This window comes from Somniosus microcephalus, chromosome 5 (assembly GCF_052327205.1).
Source record: "Somniosus microcephalus isolate GS21.2 chromosome 5, FLI_Smic_1.0, whole genome shotgun sequence".
NCBI lineage: Eukaryota > Metazoa > Chordata > Chondrichthyes > Squaliformes > Somniosidae > Somniosus > Somniosus microcephalus.
In genome coordinates this window covers 119935061-119954291 of record NC_140991.1, presented here as the reverse complement: position 1 = coordinate 119954291, position 19231 = coordinate 119935061, and the positions used below count along the sequence as shown (strand labels likewise).

The following is a 19231-nucleotide window of genomic DNA, read 5'->3' as shown; positions in this document are numbered from 1 at the left end:
CCCAGATTGAAAAGGAATGTCTAGGCTTGGTAGTTGGACTAGAAAAGTTTCATGGCTACATATATGTACATCCCACCTTCACAGTTGAGACAGACCACAGCCCTCTGGTTGCCATCATAAAAAAAACCTGAATGAGATGTCTCCAAGGATTCAACGACTCATGATGAAGCTGCAAAGATATGACTTTGAACTGATCTACACACCAGGCAAATACATAGTGTTAGCAGATGCACTATCCCGAGCACCCACAATGAGTCATGTGAGCCCTACTGAAGAAGACGTGGATGTTCATGTGAGTATGGTCACTGCTGCGCTGCCCGTGTCAGACACAAAATCAAAGCAAATAGCAGAAGAAACAGTAAAAGATACAGTATTACAAACAGTAATAGAGAACATTCATCATGGTTGGCCAAAAGGTTCCTGTCCAAAATATTTTCACATAAGGTCAGAATTGAGTGTCGCAAGTGGGCTATTACTAAAAGAACAGAATAGTCATTCCACAGGCTCTACGTCAAGACATGCTCAAAAGGATTCATGAGGGACACCTCGGAATTGAAAAATGCAAAAGGAGAGCAAGAGACACTGTTTATTGGCCTGGCATAAATAAGGACATTGAGAACATGATAGGCAAATGTGAGACATGTCAGAAACACCAAAACAAACAAGCAAAGGAACCAATGATAGTAGCGGACATACCAACAGCACCATGGCAAAAGGTTGGTATGGACCTTTTTCATTTAAATGGTAAAGACTATCTAATAGTGATTGACTACTATTCTAACTATCCTGAGATGGTGCTGCTCTCAAGCACCACAGCAAGCAGTGTCATAATGCATGTGAAATCCATCTTCGCCAGACATGGAATTCCCAGGATTGCCGTTAGCGACAATGGTCCGTGCTTCAACTGTAAGGAGTGGCAACAGTTTGCAGCACAGTATGACTTTCAGCACATCACATCCAGTCCTTTGTATGCTCAGTCAAATGGTAAGGCAGAGAAAGGTGTTCAAGTTCTCAAGCAGCTACTGAAGAAAGCGACAGAAAGCACGTCTGATCCTTATCTCGCCCTGCTGAGCTACCGAGCCTCACCTTTAGACTGTGGTTCTTCACCTGCTGAACTACTAATGGGTCGCAAGTTGCGCACCACGCTACCCTGCTGTGCAAAAGAACAGCAAAGTGAGGAACTGAGACAGAGACTTCAACTGTTAAAGCTGAAACAGAAATCATACTATGACAAGTCATCCAAAACTCTAAAGCCATTGACAAGGGATGATGTTGTCAGGATTGAGGATCCAGATGCATGGAACAGGAAAGCTACAGTTCTTGAGGAAGTAGGACCAAGGTCATACACTGTTAGAACTGAGGAAGGACAGATTCTCAGGAGGAACCGCCGTTCCCTCCTAAAAACACAAGAGACTATTCAAGAGCAGATTGATGACAATGCCGCAACTGCATCTTGTCATTCACCGCCAGAACAATCTCATGAAGACACATCAGACTTACCCATGTTGAGAAGATCCACACGTGAAGTAAAAGAGCCTGATAGACTTAATCTTTGAGTACAATGTAAAGCTTTGAAAATGTGTTGACTGTTTTGAAAATGTTTATGTTTATAGAGCACTAACAAAAGTGTTACTGATATTATCTTTATTGTTTTCTTGAAAGTTGATTGATATTGATTTTGTTAAACCTCAAAGAAAGGGGGATGTAATGATCAATAACATGTCATTCTATAGTGGACACTAGGTGGAGCCGTAGATCTGTATAGAGCTGTATGTATAAGACTACACTACCCAGCTGTATATATATTAAGACTACATTACCCATGAGGCACTAGGCTACCCACAAGGCAGCAGTCAAGATGGAAGCCTCTACAGATACTGTACCTAGTTCACATGTGCTCAATAAAAGTGTCTAGCAAAAGCTAGCTGTGTTCATAATAAGAATGTCTATTTATTAATGAACATAAGAATGTGAGCAGAAGATGTACATTCACATCCTTTGTAGTAGGTTGTTTACTGTGGCATTATACAGTTCTGCCGTCTGGGATTATAGTTTCGCCTCTGGGGACATCTGCAATGAGTCACTGACCGTGGCCTTTCTGTACCTTTGGTTGACTTTTTTTTGTTCTAAACTAAACTTGCATGTATGTGATTTCTCTGTCTTGTGATACTGATATTCTCTCTGTTAAGATCTTCAGTCTCTGAGCAGAGAGAGATAAACTTTGTTTTTATTATTTCTGTTTAATTAAACACTTGACCATTGAGGAGGAGGAAGTGGAAGATGAGGAAGCAGAAGGGAGAATGTAACTCAGACAGCCCCTTTCTGCCAAGGCTGCCCGTGATTGACTCATCTGACTGCAGTACTGGTGAACACAGCCCCAATTCCCCATTCAACAATAGTCCCACACCTTACCTTCCCTCTGCTACTGGCCATCACAGCGTCCTCTTGGCCACAATGCTTAAGAAAAAGCCTCCTCAAAAGAAACATTCCAATCCAACTTTATACATCAATCCATCCAATACTACATAACAAAGTCAACTAATCACACTTCTGCATTCCCTTAGTGCCTGTCTTCTGTGTGCCTTTGCCTATCCTAGTGCTTCTATGAAGCGCTACCCCAGTGGCTGCAGCATGGCCTGTGGAAGGCTGCTGACATTCAGTGGGGGAGACTGCAGATGGTCTTGCAGGATGACCTCTGGGCCTAGAAGGTCTGGCTGCGGACTGCACTACCACGGCATGGGCAGCAGCTGTCTGGACTGGCTGGCTGACAGGCAACCTCAAGGGCACTGGCGGAGTGGCAGTGTTGGGAGGACGAATGCTGTCATCCTGAGAGAGAACAGCAGGTTCTTGCTCCACGGAGCCACTGCCACTCCCCCAAGCCGGTGCCTCAGCATTCCTAGACATCTGTTGGAGGACAGATTGCTGGACTGCTGTGACACCCTGCAAGCCCCTTTCCACACTGGTAAACGCAGCCACGATGGCAGCAGTCTGAGCTTGCATGAACATAAGAACATAAGAAATAGGAGCAGTAGTTGGCCATTTGGCCCCTCGAGCCTGCTCTGCCATTCAATAAGATCATGGCTGATCTGGTCTTGGCCTCAACTCCACTTTCCTGCCCACTCCCCATAACCCTTGACTCCCTTATCATTCAAAAACCTGTCTATCTCCACATTAAATATATTCAATGACCCAGCCTCCACAGCCCTCTGGGATAGAGAATTGCAAAGATTCACGACCCTCTGAGAGAAGAAATTCCTCCTCTTCTCCATTTTAAATGGGTGACCCCTTATTCTGAAACTATGCCCCCCAGTTCAAGATTTCCCCACAAGGGGAAACATCCTCTCTGCATCTACCCTGTCAAGCCCCCTCAGAATTGTAGTGTATGTAACCTGTACCACCTTAAGAGGATACCTTAAGGTGATGGACTACTTTTTGATGGCTCCTGTACATTGTAGTACCGGTGGTGACCACACCGGTATATAAACCCTGCGGAGCAAAGTGTATCCCAGTTCAGCCCTGACCCTCAATCACTAAAGACCTGTTTAATTATTTCTGTAGTCTGTGTCCTGTTATTCAGCATAACTGCATTTGAAAACACAGACTCAACAAGAATCTTATATGTTTCAATAAGATCACCTCTCATTCTTCTAAATTCCAATGAGTATAGGCCCAACCTGCTCAACCTTTCTTCATAAGACAACCCCTTCATCTCAGGAATCAACCTAGTGAACATTCTCTGAACTGTCTCCAACACAAGTATATCACTCCTTAAATAAGGAGACCAAAACTGTACGCAGTACTCCAGGTGTGGTCTCACCAACACCCTGTACAGTTGTAGCAAGACTTTCCTACTTTTATACTCCATCCTCCTTGCAATAAAGGCCAACATTCCATTTGCCTTCCTAATTCCTTGCTGTGCCTGCATGCTAACTTTTTGTGTTTCATATATGAGGACCTTCAGATCCCTCTGTACCACAACATTTTGTAGTCTCTCTCCACTTAAATAATAATTTGCTTTTTTATTTTTCCTACCAAAGTGGATAACCTCACATTTTCCCACATTATACTCCAGCTGCCAAATGTTTGCCCACTCACTTAACCTATCTATATCCCTTTGCAGATTCTTTGTGTCCTCTTCACAACTTGCTTTCCCACCTATCTTTGTATCGTCAGCAAATTTGGCTACATTACACTCGGTCCCTTCATCCAAGTCATTAATATAGATTGTAAACAGCTGAGGCACCAGCACTGATCCCTGTGGCACCCCACTAGTTACAGTTTGCCAACCTGAAAATGACCCATTTATCCCGAGTCTCTGTTTCTTGTTAGTTAGCCAATCCCGTATCCATGCTAATATATTACCCCCAACCCCATGAGCTCTTATCTTGTGCAGTAACCTTTTATGTGGCACCTTATCGAATGCCTTCTGGAAATCCAAATACACTACATCTGCTGGTTTCCCATACTGAGAGCAATCTGAACTTACATGACAGAAGTCTGAACTTCCAATGTAGCACTCCGACATTGGTTGGCTTCTGCTTGTGCTCCAATGGAAGCTGAGACATCAGCCATCAGGTGCTGAATCTTGGTTAGGTCCACAAGTGAACTAATGGATCTGCCCACTCCTTCCATGCTGGAAATTATGGGCTCCAAGCTATGCACAAAGCCCTGTGCAAGGATAGTGCCGTACTCCAAGCATTTCTTTGTACATACCCATCAGCGTTCTTCTATACGCCACCCCATTGATGCCCTCATCTGAGTCCTCTGCAGCAGAACCTGTGTGCGACCTCGCTGTCCAGGGAGCTGGAACTTATGCTTCCCTTTCCCCCTGCCCTGGCTGCAGCCCACTCATGCCTGGTGACTCACCCTGTGCAGATCCTGCCTCTGAGCTACCCTCTAAAGTCAGCGCTGTGCCAGTATCTGAGCTGGTGGCTGCGAGTGTCAGATTGAGTGATGGTGTTTCTTCTTCTTTATCACTCTCCTCTCCCTCTTGCTCTTGCACCACTGGCTGGGCAGTTTGGATTTCTTAGGTCTCTGAAATGAGAAAGGCACAAGGGTAGAGTTGTAGTGAGTGGGGGGTGGAAAGCAAGAGATGCATGCTTACACCATGTGCAGCTTGTAAATCAGAAAAGATTGTGGGATGAGGGAGAAGTGGGATGTGAGAAGGAGGATTACGTATGAGGTTACTGGCATCTTGTAATCTTTCAGCCCCACCACTGGCCACGGGTTCAGTAATGCCCCTCCCAAGAATTTTTCTGCAAGAGAAAGGAAAGTGTGTCATTGAGTGTGGTGCAATGTATTCGGGTGATGTGCCTGTCATGGTTGAATATCTGGCAGTGTGTGCAAGTTGTGAGATGTGGGTGTGAGGCTTGCAGAAGTGGTAAGTGTGTGAGGGTGAGATGAAGCTATGAATGTAAAGTCTGAGTCATGTTTTGTAGAGATTGTTGGTAGGCGAGTGATGGGGATGTGGTGCATTGAGCAGTATGTGAGGCAAGTGGTGCAGATGGTGGGATATGGCATTTGAAGATGAATTCACTGACCTTAACTACTCATCTGAGGTCATTAAACTTCTTCTTGCACTGCGTCGATGACCTCGGTGCTACACTGCTGGCATTTGCCACAGCGACTATCTGCTCCCACTGTACTTTTCATTGTTTCCTGTAGAGCCTCCTGGCTCCATGTGGAAAGAGGACCTCTCTCCTCCTATCTATCTCCTGCACCAAGTCCTCCAGTGCTGCATGTGAGTAGCTTGGTGCACGCTCTCTCCCCTGTTGTGCCATCATTAATTGTTCTTCACTGTCTTCCACAGCCAGTTCAATGAGCTGTAATAGGCAGAATGCACCTCCCCTTTAAGAGGTGCAGACTGCCTTTAAGTAGTGCAGGCTAGCTTTAAGTGGTGCTAGCCTCACACATACTTTGACCCCCTGCTGAGCGTTCAGCCACTCAGCAACATGTTCAGTGCTGGGCTGAATGCCACAATCATGGAAATGAGCAAGCAGCATGAAGTTTGCATGTTGCCTACATTCCTCCGAACAAGCACGGGTTGATCGCGCATCGTGATCCCTGCACCTGTTTTCGGCAGCAAACCAATTTCTAGGCCCTCGAATTTTTATACAGTTCACCTGGCCAGGTTTGACATCCTATGTGACTGTGACCATGGTAAACTATCCCTCCTCATCCTTCTGGACCTGTCTGCAGCCTTTGATATGGTTGACCGCACCACCCTCCTCCAATGTCTTTGTTGTCCAGCTGGAATGGACTGCCCTCGCCTGGTTCCATTCTTATCTATCCAGTTGTAGCCAGAGAATCATCTTCAATGGCTTCTCTTCTCTTCTCTTCCCGCTTCCGCATCCTCTGGAGTCCCCCAAGGATGTATCCTCGGCCCGCTCCTATTTCTCATCTACATGCTGCCCCTTGGCGACATCATCCGAAAACACATTGGCCCAGAAATTCGGGTCGGGGGCTTCCCGCGGGTGCAAGCCCCCGACCTACACTTACCTATCGCGCGACATTTGAGGCCTGGGCCTGCGTGGATTTCCGCTCTGTGACCCGGTCCAGCTCCCGGCGTGCTGTGCTTGCATGATCCAGCGGCGTCGTTAGTTCGATGAGCCAGCTGGGATCACGTGAGCACTGGGCAACCAATCGGAGGTTGCAAAAGTTCATTCATGAGTTTGATAGGAAGAACTGTCAAACTCATGAAAACTCAGGGCGCCCAAAACAGTACTTAAACTTCAAATAAAAGTTAAAAAAACATCCCACTGAATAAATGAACTATAAATAACTGTAAAAAAAACTATTTTAAACAATTAATCAAATTTTTGAAAAAAATAATTTTTTAACAAATCGGGTCTAAAAATACACTTACCTTACTGTAAATTCTTTAAAAATAATAAACCTGTGGAAAAAAAATTCTAAATTTTATTAATAGACCACTTAACTTTTAAAACTAAGTACTTAAGTCTGCTTTTTTCACGCGTAAAAACCGGAGGCCTTTACGCACGGGCAACTCTTTAAAAAAAGGAATTTCAGCGCGCACGCGCTGCCTGAAACGTCGCACACATTCCGCCTCTTAACCCCTTGCTTCAGAGGACAGGAAATGCCGGTTTTCAGCGCATGCGCTGTGCATCCTGAAAACCGGCACTTCCATCGGGCCCACGCGTGAGTACCCCGTCCGTACTCACGCGTTGGGACCCGAATTACTGGGCCATTAGATTTCACGTATAAGCTGACGACACCCAGCTCTACCTCATCAGCACCTCTCTCAATCCCTCCACTGTCTCTGATTTGTCACATTGCTTGTCTGACATCCAATCCTGGATGAGCAGAAATTTCCTCCAACTAAATATTGGGAAGAATTAAGCCATTGTCATTGTCTCCGCCACAAACTCCGTTCCCCAGTCATCGACTCCATCCCTCTCCCTGGTCACTGTCTGAGGCTGAACCAGACCGTTTGCAAACTTGGCACTCTATTTGACACTGAGCTGAGCTTCAGACCACATATACATTCACTCACCAATACCACCTACTTTCACCTCGGTAATCTCTCCCATCTCCACCCCTGCCTCAGCTCATCTGCTGCTGAAACCCTCACCCATGCCTTTGTTACCTCTATACTTGACTATTCCAATGCTCTCCTGGCCAGCTTCCCATCTTTTACCTTCCATAAATTTGAACTCATCCAAAATTCTTCTGCCCATATCCAAACTCGGACCGAGTTCCGTTCACCCATCACCCCTGTGCTCGCTGACCTACATTGGCTCTCGGTCCAGCGACGCCTCAATATTAAAATTCTCATCCTAGTTTTCAAATCCCTCCATAGCCTCACCCCCCCTATCTCTGTAACCTCCTCCAGCCCTAGAACACTCCAAGATCTTTGCACGCCTCCAATTCTGGCCTCTTGCGCTTCCCCGATTTTAATTGCTCCACCATTAGCGGCCATGCTGTTAGCCTGGATTCTGGAATTCCCTCCCTAAGCCTCTCGACCTCTCTCTCCTCCTTTTGAGATGCTCCATAAAACCTACTTCTTTGACCAGGTTTTTGGACACCTGTCCGAAGATCTCCTTATGTGTCAAGATTTGTTTGATAACGCTCCTGTGAAGTGCCTTGGGACATTTTGCTACATTAATGGTGCTATTGTTGTTGTTGTAACTTCCCATCCAAAATGCTGCATCTCCAACAATGCAACACTCCTTTAATACTGCAATAAAGTATTAACCTAGATGATGTGTTGTAGTCCACAACCTTATGACTCACATAGAAACATAGAACAGGTGGCAGGGTTACTAACCGAGCCAACCTGACACTTACTGAGGAATATTTTTTAGAGAAATAAAACATTCTAAGGCTGTTAATAACCATCATATACGACAGTCATAATGCTACAGGAAACTTTCGATTAACCGGCCCCTAAATAACCGGAAATGTCGGTTAACTGGCAAAATTCAGGAGTCGGTTTCAGCTAACTTTTATTACTTGCACAGCAACAAATTGAGGAAGGCAAGGGTTTGGCTGCAGCTGTTGCTAAGCTACAGAGATGCTTGCAACTTGTGGATGTTCTTCTGAAGCCAGGGTTTGTTGCTTCATACGGAGCTCTAAGGTCCGTATCTTTCACTATAGCGTTCGGTTATCCGGAATTGTTGCTGAACCGGCACCACGTCGGTCCCGTCCATGCCGGATACCAGAAAGTTTCCTGTACTAACTGTCATATACTGTAACATAATGTATAGGGTTCAGGTGATGTCTTAAACTAATTTTGTGGATTCAGACACAGAGGGCTGTTAAGGAGAGGGAAAGAGACAATAGGAATTGATAAGACCTGAAATTGTAATTATATAAAGGAAGAGAGAAAAAGAAAGTGAGGAGAAAATATTGTTACCTTCTATACCAACATCTGGCATGTAAAACAACAATTTGTTTTTATTGCCCTATTATGAGCTTCCTACTGCTGTAAAATGGACCCAACTGATTGTTCTATACTGCCAAAGGGTCAATCTGTCTGGCTGCAGCTTGTTGCTTTTCTTCCTGCCAGTAAACCTATTTCTCACTATATACAGCCAGTCTCCTTTGCTATTATGATGCTTCTCATCACGGTTCTTCTGCACCTGTTCCTTTTCACTACTCCCTTGATCTACTAGATCAATGTCACCAAATCTTTACATCTCAACCACCTTCTTTCCTCAGTTTTCAACAGCAAACTGTTGGGCATAGTGTTGGGTAGCCCCAGTTTTATTTTCACAGTTGAAGAGAATAGGAAACTTCATATTAAGCCTGTACTTTTAGCCATGCCACTAACTAACATGAGAGTTCTCTATATAGCTGAAAAATGTATAGCTTCTTTATTTGAAAAGAAGTAACATTGTGTGGTATAAATCAAAAATCAGTGATACTTGTAAAAGTAAACTTTAAACTACATAACCCATAACTTTTTATTTTTGTGATAGGTTATGGAGTTTTAAATTTATACCAGACTAGGTATATGACAAAATTCCCCTTTTTGGGTGTTCTGAGTTTTTTGAAACCCATCAGAACATTCTGCAGCTAAATCTATCCATCCATATTATAGAAAAGATTGTGCTTGCTGTCTCTCGACATTTAATTGGCCCATAAAGTAGCCAGCTCCCACTTTGAAACCAGTTCCACTTGCTGCTATTTATTGCTTCTCAATTGAGAGTTATTTGGTAAGTTTCACCTATTCATATTTATCAGATTTTAATGTGGACTATGACATATATTTTTCCTAAATGTATAGGAGTTATGAGGAGGTTAATTGGGACTGTAAGTTGGCACCCAAAGTCAAACCAGCAGATACAACACAGGACAAAATAGCTGACCCCCTGTCACGACATTCTACTCTAAAAAGATTTGATCCAAGTCCTCATATGTGGCAAGTAAGTATTTACATGTTTGTTTGTGTATGTAGTAAAGCTTCAGTATGGAAACCTTCAAACTATATTCACCTATATTGTTTTTCACTTCATAAAAACAGAGTGCAGTTTTTTTACAGGTAGTGTTCCTACAGGGTAGTTCTGGGGAAAGTGTACGGCAGTTGTCCAGAGAATACTGGTAACATGGTTTTGGGTGGGGTGGAGTGTATATATTGTAATACACAAGGTATCACAATCGGATGGGGCAGGCTCGATGGACTTAGAGGATCTTTACCTGTCCGTCATTGTTCGGTTCGATAAAAGATTTCTGTTTCCTGTTTGGATTTGAGCACCTTAAAAACCCTGTGAGAGGTTTGCAGTTGCAGTCCCCAATGCAGGTTACATTTTAGAATTCTATTGCACCTAGCTTATTTGGAGGAGGAAGTACATTTGGATGTCGGGAAGGTTAGGCAGCACATGAAAGGGCGTGAATCTACCCGGCATTAACCGGTGTCCAAGGATTAGTGACTCTTTAGAACATTTTTAGATTATACTGAGCCATAGTGGATTTGAAGACTCCATTCTACCTCGGAAGTGGTATGGGAGCTTTGTGCCCTATTAGAGGATGACCTCTGCCTCAATCCATGGTAAGAAACAGTGGAAGCTGCTATTGCATTGAACTTCTTTACATCAAGGTCATTCCAGGTTGGCAAAGGTGAGCTATTGAATATGTCTGTCATCGGCGCATAGGTGCATCCAGCAAGTGATGATGCCCTGTTCACACAAGACAATAACAATATTAAGTTCCCTGTAGAAGTCTGGGAAGTCCAGACTAGAGCTCTTGGATTATACTACATAGTGCATGGGGTTATTGAAGGAACCCACAGGCTCCTCCTGGCAGAAATACCCCCTATCTGAACAACAGAATGTATTATTCCATCAATGTATACCTGGTGTTTGACAAGCAGGCTTGAATTATGCAAGTGGCTATCAGACAGCCAGACAGCTGTCATTAGCATTTATTATGAGACAGTCATCTGTACCCAACCCCCTCAACTTTGCAAATTAAAATAGAGTAAAGGCTTGGTTCCTTGGCAATCGTGGGTACCCACTGCTCCCTTGGCTGCTCACTCTTTCGCACCATTCTAGCATGCCCGCTGAGAGAAGATAAAACAATACCCATGCCCCTCCACCTTGACATTGTAAAATAGTTCTTCTGGTCCTTGGACAGTTCAGGGGGTATGCTGCAAACGTCTCCTGCATCATAAAAATATATAGAAGTTACAATACAGAAACAAGCCATTTGGCCCAAATATTCCATGTCAGTGTTTACCCTCCACACAAGCAAATAGTTCTAATAAGATTTACACACCCTGTTCCCATATTGGCAAAAGAACCAGAGGCAACATGAGGAAAAAATGTTTTACACAGTGAATTGTTATGATCTGGAATGCACTGCCTGTAAGGGTGGTGGAAACATATTTAATAGTAACTTTCAAAAGGGAACTGGATAAATACTTGAAGGGGAAAAAATGTGCAGGGCTATAGGGAAAGAGCAGGGGAGTGGGACTAATTGGATAGCTCTTTCAAAGAGCCGGCACAGGCACAATGGGCCAAATGGCCTCCTGTGCTGTATCATTCTATGATATCCCTTTAATCCTTATACTTCATCTAATTTAATCTTGAATATTGACATAGTTTCTGCTATGTCACCACTAACCCTGTAAGTGAATTTCGCAGCCTCTCTGTGTGAAGAAGTTTCTCCTACCGACTTATTTTAACTCTCTTGCATTTAAACTTGTATCTATGACCCTTGTTCTTAACACTTATTTACTAGAAACATCATGCTTCATAAAAGTGCCTTTAAAAGAGGAATCCATCTTTAGAAAAGAAAGAACTTGCATTTATATCGCACCTTTCACAACCTCCAGACGTCCCAAAGCACTCACAGCCAATGAGGTACTTTTTCAAGTCTACTCACTGTTGTGATGTGCCAATTTGCACACAGCAAGGTCCCAGAAACAGCAATGTGATAATGACTAGATCATCTGTTTTTAGGGATTGAGGGATAAATATTGGCCAGAACACCAGGGGTAACTCCCCTGCTCTTACATAGAAACATAGAAGATAGGAGCAGGAGTAGGCCATTCGGCCCCTCGAGCCTGCTCCGCCATTCAATGCGATCATGGCTGAACATCCAAGATCAGTACCCGGTCCCTACTTTCTCCCCATACCCCTTGATCCCTTTAGCCTTAAGAAATATATCCAACTCCTTCTTGAATATATTTAATGTATTGGCCTCTACTGCCTTATGTGGTAGAGAATTCCACAGGTTCACCACTCTCTGGGTGAAGAAAGTCCTCCTCATTTCTGTCCTAAATGGCTTACCCCTTATCCTTAGACTGTGAGCCCTGGTTCTGGACTCCCCGACCATCAGGAACATCCTCCCTGCATCTAGCCTGTCCAGTCCTGCCAGAATTTTATAAGTTTCAATGAGATCCCCTCTCATTCTTCTAAACTCCAGCGAGTACAAGCCCAATCGACCCAATCTCTCCTCATACGTCATTCCTGCCATCCCAGGTATCAGCCTGGTGAATCTTCGCTGAACTCCTTCCATGGCAAGAATATCCTTCCTCAGATAAGGCGACCAAAACTGCACACAATACTCAAGATGTGGTCTCAACAAGGCCCTGTACAACTGCAGCAAGACATCCTTGTTCCTGTACTCAAACCCTCTCGCTACAAAGGCCAACATACCGTTTGCCTTCTTAACCGCCTGCTGTACCTGCATGCTTACCTTCAGTGACTGGTGCACAAGGACACCCAGGTCTCGTTGCACTTTCCCTTTTCCCAATCTATTGCCATTCAAATAATAATCTGCCTTCCTGTTTTTGTCACCAAAGTGGACAACCTCGCATTTATCTACATTATACTGCATCTGCCATGCTTCTGCCCAATCACCCAACCTGTCCAAATCATACTGGAGTTTCTCGACATCCTCCTCACAGCACACACGCCCACCCAGCTTTGTGTCGTCTGCAGACTTGGAGATATTACATCTAGTTCCCTCATCTAGATCATTAATATATATTGTGAATAGCTGGGGTCCTAGGACCGATCCCTGCGGTACCCCACTAGTCACTGCCTGCCACTTGGAAAAAGACCCATTTATTCCAACTCTTTGCTTCCTGTCTGCCAAACAGTTCTCTATCCAAGTCAGTACCTTGCCCCCAATCCCATGTGCCTTAACTTTACACGCTAATCTCTTATGCGGGATCTTATCGAAAGCCTTCTGAAAGTCCAAATACACCACATCCACTGGTTCTCCCATATCTATTTTACCAGTTACATCCTCAAAAAATTCCAGTAGATTAGTCAAGCACGAGCCCCAAGGGCTTGCCCACACAGATGGTGGAGAGGAGAGCCGAACAAAAGTTGCAAAGAGAAGTTGGGCTGGTCGAATGCTCTTTTGAGAGTGATCCCACGCTCACCACCGAAGGCCCAAGAGAGAGAGAGAGAGGCCAGAAGCCAGAGAACTGTTCACGCACACCAGCCGTCTTCCGATCGGGTCCAGTACCAGCTGCTTGTCATGGTCGTATGTTTTTGCTGTATTACTAGTGTGTTATATTCCGTCCTAAACGCCGATTAAACACAATGGGGGAAAAATTCAATATCGCCCCGTTTTGGGCGCGATTATCTGCCGTGCGCAAAGTTTAGCGCCTGGCGCTAATTATCGCCTCCGACGGCAAACTTGGCTTTTCTTGCCCCTGGAGGTGATTGGAGCGCTAAATCAGGTGCTACACACCTCTCTTAAGGCGCAAAGGCCGAGGAGCGAGGCTCTAACTCAGAGCACGGGCGTAGCGCAGGTGCTGTCAGTTAGCCATGGAACACAGACAAACTGGCGCCAGACAGTTTTTAAAGGGAAGGGTTGATCTTGCTCTCCAGCCACACCCTGCTCATTGGAGCCTTGAATCTCGGCCTGGAGAGACCTGTGCCTAAATCTTGCAGCCAAGGACTATGGAGAGGGCCAGGGAGCGAACACAGCACTTCAGCGAGCTCTGGTTGGCGCGGTGGAGCGCAGAAAATGAATACTGTACCCAGAGAGTGGCAGGAGGCCTTTGCGAGCGATTACAGAAGAGTGTGGAGGGAGGTGGCTCAGAGCATCTCCTTAAAGAGCATGGTGCCCAAGACCCATATACAATGTAGAAAAAAGTTCAACGACCTCACTCAGGTCATCAGGGTGAGTGGCTTTTTCTCAACCTCACTCTATGGCCAGAGGGTCTTAAAACCCCAATGCCCAACACTCATCCAACACCTATGGCCCTCTCATGAAACACACACACACATTGCACACTTTGCATACAGTAAGGGCTATTCATCTATGGGAGGCACATCAGGCAAACCATGGCTGCATACAGTAAGGGCTATTCACCTATGGGAGGCACATCAGGCAAGACCATGGCTGCATATAGTAAGGACTATTCACCTATGGGAGGCACATCAGGCAAGACCATGGCTGTATATTTACTCAGACGCCATCCTTTTTCTTGCATGCCAAGCTATCTCATAATAGGAGACAGCAGCAACGGACGGGTGGAGGGCGGCTTCAGCTGCAACCCCTCAGCGATCTTGAGGAGCACATCCACAGGATTGTGGCAAGCCAGGTGATCGGTCCCGTCGCCACTGGAGAGGCCGACCCCATTCTGGACAGCAATGGTAAGGTCATCACCTTTTTGTCCTCGCTCCTTCCACTTGTCCCTCAGAACACCAGCCTTTGACACTTTCAATCTAACTTACTAAATCGCTGCACTCATTCCTCCGTTACTGCCACCCTGTCCTCACGCTAAAGCCACTCTTGTACCTCCCTGTTTTCAGATGGTGATTCACCAGCTGAGGAGACGGGCCCTCAAGCTGTCAGTGGGAGTGAAGCTGCAGGCGAGGAGGAAGATGAAGCTGGAGCATCAGCGCCACCCTCTCCCGAGAAAGCCCATGCCCACACTGGGAACACACCTTCCCTGGAGGGGAGCAAGGGGGAAGGGTCTGATGAGGGTGAAGCTCCAGGACCCAGCGGGCTGCAGGAACGCGATGGGGGTAGGGAAGCACAGGGGCCTTCTCCCCGGAGGGAGAGTATGCCAGCGAGTCCTACTGCACTGGACGCAGAGGAGGAGCAGCTGATCGCTGAAATGAACACCCAGGCGGTGGACATGCACACTGAACTCATGGGTGCAGTGGGTAGGGTGCCCGAATGCATTGAATCACTGGCAAGGAGTGTGGAGCACTTCGCTGTAGCACAGGCGGATGCCACGCAAATGTTTAGTGCTGCAATTCAGTCACTGGCTGCCATGACCCCATCTCTGACTGCTCTCATGCAGACTCAGATTGAGGCCATGCGAGCACTGACTGCTGCCATCCTCGCTGGTTCGGACACATTTCCCCAGGGTTCTCACCACGCCGCAGCAGGCCAGCAATCTGTGCTCCAGCAGATTGCTCCAGATGCTGAAGTGCTGCCCCATGGGAATGCCAGTGTGTCGGTCGAGCAGAGAGTTTCTGTGCTCTCTCAAGATGACAGCATTCCTGCTGCCACCACTGTCATTCTCCACTGCACTTGCCACTGCCTGTAGGACAGACTGCTGCCGCCCATGCAGAGTTGATGCAGTCTGCAGCCGGGCCCTCCAGGCCCAGAGCTGGTCGAGGCCATCCTTCAAGGGCATCTGCAATCTCAGATTCTGACAATCAGCAGCCTTCCACCAGCCTTGCTGCAGCCACTGGGGTTCCATTACGGAGGAGCAGTAGGGTAGGAAGGGGGCAAGTGTGCAAGGGAAGGAGATCACCCACGACGGGCAAAAGTAGGAGGTGTGACAAAATGTTGGTCATTTTTTTATTAAAGGCCGAGGTTCGGGGTCAAACTTTTGTTTAGTGTTTTGGACATTATCTCCAGGTTGTGAGAACCAGTTATGTTAATGACTTTTTTTGTGTTTCTTTCTATTAGTTTGTCATGAGGAAATGACACACACAGAGTTTGTAAAATAAATAAGTTTTTGTTTTCAAAATGTACATGTTTGGTCTTTGCAATCATTGCTGCCTTGGCCAGCTTAGGGGTTGCGGGTTGGTTTCATTCATGTTGTTCTCAGTGGCAGAAGCCATTTCCTCAGCAGGGGCCTAGAAGTGGCTTCCTATCAGCCGTTGACGGCCCTTCCAGTTTCTACTCCCGCCTTGGTGCTGCTGATGATCATCCTCCTCCGCTTCCTCCTCCTCTTCCTCCTCCTCCTCTGGTGGTGCTCCAAGGCCTTGTGGCATTGGCTGGGTCCTGAGGATTGCCAGGTTATGCAGCATGCAGCACGCAACAACGAAGTGGGAGACTCGCTCAGGCGAGTACTGCAGGGCTCCTCCAGAATGGTCCAGACAGCAGAACCGTTGCTTGAGCACGCCGATTGTGTGCTCAACGATGTTCCTGGTAGCTTGATGGCTCTCGTTGTACCGCAGCTCAGCAAGGGTGTTGGGCATATGGAGCGGTGTCATCAGCCAGGTACACAGTGGATATCCCTTGTCCCCGAGAAGCCAACCACCTGGGTGATGTGGTGCCTGGAAAAGTTCTGCCACAGTAGTCTGGCGCAGGATGTATGCATCATGGCTGCTGCCAGGATAGCGGGCATTGACAGCGAGTATCAGCTATCTGTGGTCACAGACCAACTGCACGTTTAAGGAATGGAACCCCTTTCGGTTGCGGAAATCCTCTACTTTCTCATGCGGAGCACGCAAAGCCACATGCGTGCAGTCAGTGGCACCCTGCACCATGGGGAAGGCCGCTATCCTCGCAAAGCCCATAGCGCGTTCATGCTGCTTGGCCGGGATCATGGGGAAAGAGATGTGCTCTCATCTCCTTTTATAGGGGGCATTTGTGACCTGACGAATGCAGCAATGGACCACGAACTGGGAGATATTGGCGATGTCCCCAGTAGCTGATTGAAATGAACCAGTGGCATAAAAGTTGAGAGCCACTGTTATCTTCACTGCCACCGACAGAGACGTCCTGCTTCTCAGTTGAGGCTGCAGATCTGGCTGCAGCAGGTGGCAGAGCTCAGTGACCACCTCCTTGCTGAAGCGCAGCCTTCGCAAACACTGCTCCTCAGACATATTAATGTATGAGAATTGTTGGCGAAATACCCTGGAAGGGTAAGGTCTCCTGTATCGAGGCCTGTTGGCCCTCTTCCGTCTGGCCATGATTGCCACTCTCTCTCTGCGTCTCTGTGCCCTCCGAATGTGCTGGTGCAGGACGACGCTCCCAATTAGTGCAGCCCCCATAGTCTCTTGGCAATCAAAGTAATGAAGGTCAAAAGCCAAAGTACCTGCACAGTTATGGTCAGAAGCCAAAACTACTTCAGACAGCGTTGACTCAATGCAGAAGTCTCTTTCTCTCTCTCAAAATCTCTCTCTCTCTCTCTCAGAATGAGTGGTGCAAAAATGTCTACCACACAAAAAGCCAGGAAGAGGCCCCCTTTAAATAGCGCCCTCCCCCCCCCAGCCCCACAGCGACTGGGAAGCGTTCCAGTCTACCTGTCGTTGGTTGTGCCAGGCAGAAAGGAGGGGGGCGCCACTCAATTTCCATTCCGGGGCGCCACAAGGGCGTTGCACGCTCAAATGATGTCAAGACCTGCGTGCACAGGAGATCGAGCGGTATTGTTTAGCACCACCGCAAAATATCCGGTCAATTTCACGAGAGGCACAGATATCGCCGCTCCCGGGCGCTAGTAGCTTTGCGCCCCATTAGCGCCCTCTTAAGGCGCTAACGGGAGGCGCAAACCAACTGAATTTTTCCCCCAATATATCCACCATATTGGTTTGCACTCGATCCTGTTTACCAGAGATACGCGAATCTCTACAACCCTTCCTAAAGTGTAGTGCCCAGAATTGAACACAATCCTCCAGCTGAGGCCTAACCAGTGTTTTATAAAGGTTTAGCAAAACTTCCTTGCTCTTGTACTCTATGCCTCTATTAAAAAAGCGAAGGATCCCATATGCTTTTATAACAGCCTTCTCAACTTATTCTGCTACCTTCAAAGATTTGTGTACATACACACCCAGGTCTCTCTGTCCCTGCACCTCCTTTAAAATTATATAATTTTGTTTATATTGCCTCTCTTCATTCTTCCTACCAAAATGTATCACTTCACACTTCTCTGCGTTAAATTTCACCTGCCATGTGTCTGCCCATTTCACCAGTCTGTCTATGTCCTCCTCAAGTCTATTACTATGCTCCTCATTGTTTGCTACATTTCCAAGTTCCATGTCATCTTTAAACTTTGAAATTATGCCCCATATACCCAAGTCCCGTTCATTAATACAAATCAAAAAGAGCAGCATCATACCGATACTGATCCCTGAGGAACACCAGTCTGAAAAACAACCGTTCACCACTACTCTCTGTTTTCTGTCCCTTAGCGAATTTTGTATCCACGCTAGACAGTCGCTTTAATCCCGTGGGCTTTAATTTTGCTAACCAGTCTATTATGTGATACTTTATCAAATGCCTTTTGGAAGTCCATGGCCTAGAAATGTAGGGGTTTAGCGCCACCTGTTACCAGCAGATTCGGGAAAGAAATGGTGGCTGCTGCTTTTCCACCCACTGCCAACGGGTCCCACGGCGGCCGCCATTTTCGGCTGGCCGGTAGCGCTACCAATCTCAGCACACACCAAAATTATGTAGATGATGCAGATCGTGACACCAGTGCGTGTGCAAAGTTCACTTGACGCCCAATCTGCGAGTTTCGACTTCACCACTTCACTTGCCAGCACACCTTAAGTGCAACAAGCTGAGCAAGCGTTGAGAAGCAGGAAGGAGGTTCCAGCAGTGGTATTTAAAGGGATCAACAGCAGCAGCATGTTTCTGCAGTTTGACTGGCTCTGTGCAACTTTCTGCAACTCCAGCAGTTTTATTAACTTCTTCCAAGGTTCTAAATTGACACGGAGTGTTGGTGCAAGTGGAGAACACCTTCATTCTTATTTAAAGGCTTCTGCTCACAACACTTGCTCAGAGTCATGGGGGCTCTACTGGCAGTCCCCCTCGCACTCGAGTATCTTAGGGAGAGGGAGAGGAGGCAGCGAAGAAGAGGGGAAAATGCACACAGAGGGCGGAAGAGGAAGATGGCCAGGAGGTCTCCCAACAGGAAGCCTTACCCACCTAGGGTCTTCCAAGTGCTCTTCTCTTATATCCACTTAAGCCAGGAGAAGTGTATTAGGAGGCTATGCTTCACCAACGAGGTGGTCACAGAACTCTGCCACCTCCTGCAACCAGACCTGCAGCCTGAGAGCAGGGCAACACGGCTCTCCCACTGGTAGTCAAGGTCACCGTGGCCCTCAATTTCTTCACC

The 19231-nt window shown here is 46.6% G+C and overlaps 1 protein-coding gene across 1 annotated transcript in view; it reads left to right on the top strand.

The window, feature by feature from the left end:
- The window catches only part of spmip7 (sperm microtubule inner protein 7), a 121457-nt gene that overhangs the window by 78337 nt on the left and 23889 nt on the right, over positions 1-19231 (top strand). The window contains exon 4 of the mRNA XM_085988133.1: positions 9749-9887. Within this exon, the coding sequence (XP_085844259.1) occupies positions 9749-9887 (139 nt within the window). The remainder of the gene's footprint in view (positions 1-9748; positions 9888-19231) is intronic.